Raw genomic sequence first — 8,660 nt, forward strand, 5'->3', positions numbered from 1 at the left:
AGAGATTAAGATGGGGTACTTCAATCATGCCTTGTGGAACTTTTTTCTATGATTTGGGGTTAATCATTTCAATTGCTAAACCAAGTCAACTCTCTATGTGCAACTTCCTCTAGAACTACTTTCTAGCAAATTAGTCCAAGATTGGGACATTTGAGCACATAGCAACACCTTATTCAAAATTACAAGACACTACCAACACCCACTCATTCATGACTATGAGGCTTAAAAGTCTCCAAGAAAGACCCCACTCTTGTTATAGAAATCTATAAGTTTTATCCAAGGTATGTAACAAGTAGACAATGTCCAAGCTAAATGAGATATCAAGTCATTCAAACAACTACATATGCTTCTACCTCCGTCTCTCAGCCACAGCCATGTGCCTTTAACTTCAGTACTAATTGGAATTCCTCCAAACTATTGTTTCTGCAAGGGCATGCTACCAAAACAATGAAAATGATTGTAACTGAATGTGACGGGGCAAGATAATGGTTCCAAGTTGGAATTGGATTCTTTATAAAGGGAAGCTTTCTCATGTACACTTCTTTTGCTCATGAGATTATCCTCCCAACAATATTAAAAAGATACAAAGGTAGCGTGATGTGGATGCTTTGGATATAGGAGTCTAAATTTAAAAATGATATGTTTCAATTTTCCACTGGGAATGGGTTACCCCATGGTGGCGAAAGTGCTGAACGCACTACCAGAGAGTCCACTTTTTGCTTCGTTTCCAGCATTTTGGGGCTCTTTTGTGTTGCATTTCTACTGGTAGGAGCTTTCCCAATGGTGGTGAAAATGGTGCTGAACTGCACTAACAAAAAGTTCACCTTCTTTTGCTTTCTTTTCCAACAATTTGAGTTCTTTTGCGTTGCCATTTAAGATATATTTGAAAAGAAAGGCCTGAGAACACCATTATAACCCCTGCCCACTGTTGCAATGCTAAAGGGCTTCCACTCCAAAGGGAGGAGACCAAAATGCTCATAAATTTCCTGGTGGTGGTAATGGTAGTTGTTGCTAGAGACCCAAACTTGCTGATGGTGAGAAAGATAAAATTCTGCCCGATTGCCCCGCACAAACAGAACAGAAGAATGTCCCAAGCTGCCTCTGGATGGTCCTTGCAGAACTTCACTGCCTCCAAGCCACCACCTCCACTCCAGGCAAACATGTAAAGAAAGGAGTATAGTGAACCCCACATATTCATGCCAAGCATAATATGCCAGCCACTTGTTTTTGGATACCTGTAACATACCACATCCTATGCTGAAATAAATGATAAGAACTAAAAATCCATCTGTCATGCAGCGCACCTCCCAATTACTATGGAGAGAATTTCATATATGGGCTGGAAAAGCCAAACTGTGCATGACAAAACTGAGTAGGTCTAAGGTCTTTCTTCAAGAAAACAAAATATCTTACCTTGATGAAATAGAGTCCTGTGTAGCATTGGTAAAGCCATCCATAAATAAGTTCAAAAAGCACAAGCCATAACCCAATGGGGCATTTGGGCTTGCTATAGTCTTTGATTTGCTCTGAAAGTAAAAGACAGTGCAAAATTTTACTAAGTAAACACAAAAAGCGATGATGGACTCTTGAATCCAGCTATAGAAAGCAAGGGATACCTTGACCAAAGCAAAAAGGGAAACTCCAGCGGCAACAAGCAAGGTGCAAATATACTCTGCGAATTTATACCGCACTCCATAAATGATCGTCCCAACAACCATGACTGTATCCAGAATGCACCAATAATCAGTTTCAACTGATTTGAATGTCCAACATTATACAGAAGAGAAAAACAAACTTTTCAGGCAAAAGCTCTCCACATGATTGAAAAAGCACCTGGTATCATCTTGGAAGATTTTACAAGTACCTGCACAATCAACTATCTGTAAGTCACTTCTTTCCTCTTAACTATAGGGAAAAGCTAAAAAGTTATAATTCAGTGACATAAAGGGGAAAAAGTACTGGACCAGATTCCATCACTGCTAACCTCAAAACTAGAAGATGCAACTCATATTCACTGGATGCAAAACAATGCAGACAAACATACTGCACAGTTACTTGTCCTTCCCTACTGTGATGAGTGTACATTACAGCACTGCTGTGCTAATTTTACGATACAATGCTGCAAGGGTGATCTTTGGTTATGTACTAGACTTATAAAAAGGGACAGAACTATACATACTAACAGCATGCTGCATTGTCCAGATATAAGAAGGCTCCATTGTTCAGGACAGGTAATAATTTTCACCCATTACTACTAGAGGCAGTTTCACCTGTATGCAGACACAGCTAGTTCAGAAAATGGCTATTTGCATGGCACAGAAAATACCTGGGCAGGATAGCTGATATACTTCAATGCTTGAATGCCACATGCTGGTCCTACAAAATTACTGATGCTTGGACTCCAGTATAACCAAAGGGGAGCTTGATGGCCACTCTTCTTCGTCCACAGCAAAATCACTGGTCAACGTGTACCACAGATTTTCACTGAATCAACTCATATACAAAAAATTGGAATTTATGCATTTGAAGGTACGCAGAAGGTACGCAGCCTGACAGGAATGAGACACAAAGAAAAACTTACTGAGCAGAGACCAGAAAAAACACACAACATGTTGTGCAAAGTTCAAGAAAGGTAGGTGCGTAAATCTGTGCTCCTCTGGGCCAAACTTTTTTGTTGAACTGGAAAATATGAACAGCAGCTTCAATGAGCATCAAGCTAGTTATTGAACTATATAAGCTGAACAAAATCACAGACATGGTGGACAATTACACATAACTATAGTGAAAGTAGTCCGTTCTGGTGTTAAAATTATCTAGCTGATAGGGCAGGCAAGAGTGAGCTAGCTGAGCACTAACTGGCTATCAGAAAATAGGGCATGCTCCTAATTACATTTTTGTCTCTTTCTTTACAACTAGTGATCATTGGGTGAATGCCATGCTTCTGAATAGTGAAAAATGACAGATAACTAGACTCTTCTAGCTTTAAAAATCTAGCTTATACGGTATGCAAGACTATGCTAGCTGAGCACTATCTTGGCTATCAGAAAGTAGGACATTCTCAAAATAGTTTTTTGCCTCGTTCTTCTACAACTAGTGGATGTTTCTCATTAGCGTGTATGCTATGCTTATGGGTGTTCCCTGCTTCAAGGTAATGCGAAATTTTTACATCTTGCATGGTTTAGGTGACTGATGCCTATAATTGAACACTATAAATACATAGACAAACGGACAAGCTGTTTACAGTTCTAGCTTCCAATCTTAACTCTCCTCACCAGACTGTCAGGCCACACAATCGTATACTACTGGAACGCCTTACGATATTGCATCTCAGAGAGCAAACAGAATAAAGCAAAGTCATATTCTCACTTGTGCTGAAAAGAAAAAATGCAAGTGAGCGACATTGACCAGACAATCATAGGTCTAACAAATTTCCTAGAAGATCTTGCTTTGTTTTCAAAAAAAGAACGCATTTTTCTGTGCTTTTCTGGGAGAAAAACGCATTTTCTGTGTGATTATGATGCATTAAGAGCCAATGCAACAGAAATTGTAGGCGATCTTCCTCTGTGATCAAAAGAAGGACGCATTTCTCTGAATAATATGGTAGAGTAGGACTCAATGCAATTGGCGATTTCTAGGAGATGTTTTCGAAAGGGCATCGCCTTTCTGTGTAACCATGGTTACAGATCTAGGAGAAGGAATAAGGGAGAACTTACAGAGTCTCTTGGAGGACGCCTTGAGTAATGTATGCTGCGAAGATGCCAGCCGTGCACAGGGCGAGGAGGAGGAAGCGTCCAAGCGCGCTATCTGCGACGGCCATGAGTGACTTGAGGGACCTGCAGGGGCTCTGAATTGAGAATGGAGGCGGGGTCGCGAGGGTTACTTGGCTAATGGAGAGTCAGTCCTTGCAACAACTGCTGAAATTCCCTGGTGTTTGTCGTACGAGCCGACTCCATCTGTCGTCCCGCTGATGATAAATAGCAAATTATACGATCAGTGTTGCAGGTTCTAAACTTTCTTCTTTAAATTTTGAAGGGCAATTTGAAAAATTAATTAAAAATTTTGGACAGTATTACATTGAGAATAATATTAGATGCAAAAAGGTAGATTCAAATAAATAATTGTTTTTGGATAATATTACATTGAAAATAATAGTATATGCAAAAAGATAGATTTAAAACCAAAAACAAGGACCCTGTTAAGTTGGCATCTATGCTAAATTAATGAGCAATCTTTACACTCTATGCGAGGATAAACATGACCTTGATAAGTTGGCGCCTATGCTAAATTAATGAGCAACCTCTACATTATATGTGAGATATATTTTTATCCAATTTACCATCCATACAAGCAGCATGCCAAAACCACTAACTCTTATACTTGATTCTACCCCAAGTGACCTCCTCCCTAGTGCCTTCAAACGCAAGTCTTATTCTTGTCTCCCAACTTTCTTGAAGTGTCAAAATTCTGAGGGTGTGTAGGCCTATCAACCGAATTTTTCCACTTCTATTGTTATCACCAAAAATACAAAGCTCCAAGCCAACATCATCAAAACTACATATCCCAAGATAAGGGAGAAATGCCCTTCATGCATCCTTGGCCACATAGCCATTCCAAAGCACATGATTCACTATCTCTTCTTCTCCACATTAGCATTTTCCATCAGAAAGGCCTTTCTACCTCAACCCTAAGAATAATATTTACATCATCCAATTAATGGAAAGTCGCAAGATACACTCAAAACAATGATCTCATTAGCATGCTAATGCTCCCTCTTGATGAGAAAAGAAAGTAGAGCTACCTTAGATGCTATGTCAAACAATGTAAAGGACAGGTTTTAGCCTTTCTCAAGATCCTCAAGAAGAGAGAGCCAATATTCAAAGTTTCCTTCAAACACTTAGCTGCGTGTTGAAAGGGTTTTGGCTATGCCAACTCATCTATCTTTTGGATGTACATATTGGTACTAACATGATTACCATTTTGCATTTTAAAAAGAAAAGGATCCCTTTTCACTGTCCTCTTATGTAGGTGATGAGCTTCAACAAAAACACCAAAGCTATAATTACCTAATATTCCTTTAGGATTTCTAATTTTATCAAATGCCACTTCATTTCTAATCGCCCAAACAACTTGAGCAACAAGACCTTTAAGACTAGCCCAAATGAGATTGCTCATTCAAGTTGCCCCTATCCCCCAAATCGTTGCTTCCAACTTACATAATAGTGCAAGTTCATATTCTCCATCCCCCTTTAAATGTTCTTCCACATACCTTTTAACCTCATCACAATCTTGAAACAAGTGCTTAACACTTTCTTCATTGGATTTACAAAGCACACATATAGGCAAAATCTTATTGAACTTGTATAGTCTGTCCCCTGTGGGAGTTTATTAGCAATCGTTTTCTAGAGTAGAACAATAATTTTATCAAGAGGATTTGCTCTCCAAGATTTTGTGGTTCTTCTCTCTTCCATTCTTTTGTGGTTTTAGGTATCTAGCAATTTTAAGTTTTTAGCAAACATAGGGTTCCTCAAAAGCAAACCTCTTCTTCATTGCCATCAGAACTCTACCTTCTCTATTTACCCAATATTTTAAAAGGCCCTACTTATTAATTACCTAAAATATAGGCCATCATTCCTTGAATTTGGAAAGCAACAACTACATCCAAGCAGCTTCCTATTCATTAAGACCAAAAAGTGTAGAAGGCCTCACAATGATACTTGTGATCAGTGAAAAGGCTAGTCTAATTAACTTGGCTCTAATTATTCCAACCCCCATATCACCATCTATTTTAGGAGAAATAATGTGTTCCCAAGGTATAGCATGCCAATGTCTCTTATCACTAAACATCCATAAGAAACTTCTAAATAGCATTTCTAACTTACTCCAATTAGAAGAAGCAAATGAAAGGATAAGGGCAGCAAACACCATGATGGGAGTGACAACAAATTAAAGCAAAATATAATGAATGAAGCTGAGAGGAGAGAGGAGAATGAGCCTAGGAGAGAGAAAGAGAGAAAGGAGAGAAAGGGAGTCTAGAAGAGGGGAGAGAAAGACATTAAAGAGGGGAGAAAGAAGGAGGAAGCCATGGAAGCTGAAGATGAAGGTGAAGAGTATGTTCTTATAATAATTGGTTGCCCTAAAATTGGACTCTTACACATTATATACCCCAGTCAGTGTATCTGGGTGTCTAACCCCTAGTTCCTATGTATCCCCCTCATTACAATCCATCTCCACCCTAAAGGTTTTTGCCCTAAAAAACGAAGACAACTAGAGGGAAGTGATAGATGGGCTTAGGAGTGGGGTGCAGAGTACTACTCTGAGCCACATTACAATGAAAATGGACGGGTAAAGACTAGGGACAACATGATGTCTATGATAGGTTTGCTGAGGTAAAATTATCATAACTTTTGATAGGCTACTCCAAATGGGGCGTGCCACACGTTGAAACGGAGCTTATGACGTGTCTTTCAGCCCATGTAGAAGGCACATTCCTAAGATTTGAGCAAGTACAAAAATGTTCCAAAATAGTGTGCAATTTGCAAGGTAGGGAATGGTCAAACGAGGGCATAACTGGCTAGTCTTCAGCCCGTTGTTGGACATCTTGGAGGTGAGAAAATTCATTGACAATAGTGGCTGGGTGCCAAGCAGCTTCTTCCAAGGGTAGGCCTTGCCATTTGATGAGGTACTCCTTGATGGATTGAGATCTTAAGTGCTTATCTTGTTGCCCAATGATTGCCTCAAGGATATATTGAATGATACCTTCTTCAACTAAGGGGGGAAGTTCTTCCACATAGTCCACTAAGCTGCCAATGAAGAGCTTCAACTAGTTGACATGAATCACATTGTGAATCTTAGTGGTAGGGGGAACCTCTAATCGGTAGGCCAAGTCACCAACTCTCTTAAGGATCCAATAGGGGCCATAGAAATGGTGGGCTAGCTTGTTACTATTGTCGTCTTTTTTTGAGAGTGGAGTAACAGGACTTAGGCACTTTCAAGAGAACTAGTTCCCCTTCTTAGAATTCCAAATGCCTTCTTTTCTCATCAGCATAGAGTTTCATGTGATTTTGTGCCTTTTTAAGATTCACTTTGCATTGCTAAAGTAGGACCTGCATGTGATCCAACTCATCTTTGCTCTTAGGGTTGACCTTATCATTGAAAAGACTGTAGGGAGGGGAACCTTATACTCGTATAATGTCTCAAAAGGGGAAACCCCAATGCTAGAGTGGGTGGAGTTGTTATAGGAAAACTCAACCAAGTGGAGCCATGTATCCCAATTGTGCTGTACATCATGGAAAAAGTGCCTCAAGTATATCTCAAGCCATTTATTTACTCTTTCAGTCTGGCCATTTATTTGGGGGTGGTATGCAGTGAATGGAGCAATCTTGTGCCCATAGATGTGAAAACTTTCTACCAAAAGTTGCTCATAAACTTAGCATCCCAATCATGCACTATGACGTGGTAAGCCATGCAACTTAAATACATATTTCATAAATTGAGTGGCCACTTGAGAGACAGTGTATTGTGTCTGTATTGTGTCTTAATGGGGATAAAGTGGATAGCTTTGATGAGGCAATCAACTACCATATATATATTGTTCCATCTTTTCTTGGTAACAGGGAGGCTCGTGATGAAGTCCATTTTCCTTCAAGAATAGGGAGGGGCTATTAGAGGCCTGCAAGCCTAAGTGTGTTGTCCTTGTTCTATTGGCATGGAACACATTTGGTCACAAAATCCTTGACATCCTTCCATAAGCCTTTCCAATGAAAGCTCTTGGCAATCCCGTCATATGTTTTGAAAACGCCCAAGTGACCAACAATGGAGCAAGAATGCATCTCTTCCATGATCTTTTGCGTGAAAGGAGAAATGTGCCATGGGACCAAATAAGGCCATGCTTTAGCTAATATTGGGAGTTTTCAGCCATTACCCATGTTGTAATTTCTAAAAGATATGGCTGAAGTCATCATCCAACAAATAAGCTTCTTGAAGATCTTCAATCCAATCACTATGTAACTTTGAAATGGAGGATACCATGCGTGCCCACATCCAAGAGAGTGAATCGGCCACTATATTATCTTTGCCCTGAGTGTGAGAAATGTCAAAATCATAGTTTTGCAATGTCACCACCCATCTCCTTTACTAGGAGTCAAAGTAGACTGAGTCATGAAGTAGTAGAGGACTCGATGGTCACTTTTTACTTGAAAGCAGTTGCCATACAAATAGTGGTGCCATTTCTTCATAGCATGGAGGATGGCCAAAATATCCTGGTCATACAGATTCATTTGCATCTCCTTGTTGCAGCAATACCGCATCAATACCCCTGCCATTGGCATCACACTGAATGGTAAACATCTTGGAGAAATCATGGTAGATGAGGATGGAGGTGGAAGTAAGCATTTCCTTCAACAGTTTGAAGCTATGATCAGTAGTGGTATCCCAAAAGAATGATTCCCTTTTTAACCGATCAATCAAATGTACTGCAATGGTGGCATAATGCTTAATGAAGCGTCTATAAAACGAAGAGAGACCAAGGAAACCACTTAATGAAGTAGTGGTGGATGGAGTGGGCCAGTCCTTAACACATTGCACCTTCTTAGGGTCAGCCTGTATGCCATTTTGGCTAACAATGTGTCCCAAGTACTCCACAAATGTTTGCATGAAGATAC

The 8,660-nt window shown here is 39.8% G+C and overlaps 1 protein-coding gene across 1 annotated transcript; it reads right to left on the bottom strand.

Moving 5' to 3' along the window:
- Positions 1-297: 297 nt before the first annotated feature.
- LOC148034743 (UDP-galactose/UDP-glucose transporter 3-like) lies at positions 298-3,885 on the bottom strand. The gene is made up of 7 exons (XM_087679701.1): positions 3,714-3,885; positions 2,582-2,679; positions 2,327-2,457; positions 1,834-1,864; positions 1,617-1,720; positions 1,414-1,526; positions 298-1,235 (listed from the first exon to the last, which is right to left on the bottom strand). Exons 1-7 carry the CDS (start codon positions 3,815-3,817, stop codon positions 821-823), a joined length of 996 nt encoding a protein of 331 aa, XP_087535827.1. The 5' UTR covers positions 3,818-3,885; the 3' UTR covers positions 298-820.
- Positions 3,886-8,660: the final 4,775 nt, after the last annotated feature.

The sequence above is a fragment of the Lygodium microphyllum genome, chromosome 6 (genome assembly GCF_053477565.2).
Source record: "Lygodium microphyllum isolate KBCC chromosome 6, Lygodium_microphyllum_v1.1.10, whole genome shotgun sequence".
Classification (NCBI taxonomy): Eukaryota; Viridiplantae; Streptophyta; class Polypodiopsida; order Schizaeales; family Lygodiaceae; genus Lygodium; species Lygodium microphyllum.

Excerpts from the sequence above, each read along its gene's own strand:
- LOC148034743 (XM_087679701.1), bottom strand. The coding sequence starts at position 3,817 with ATGGCCGTCGCAGATAGCGCGCTTGGACGCTTCCTCCTCCTCGCCCTG. Across the intron at positions 2,680-3,713 it reads GGCGTCCTCCAAGAGACTCT|TTCAACAAAAAAGTTTGGCC; the intron begins GTAAGTTCTCCC and ends CATATTTTCCAG. Across the intron at positions 1,527-1,616 it reads CCCTTTTTGCTTTGGTCAAG|AGCAAATCAAAGACTATAGC; the intron begins GTATCCCTTGCT and ends TTTTACTTTCAG.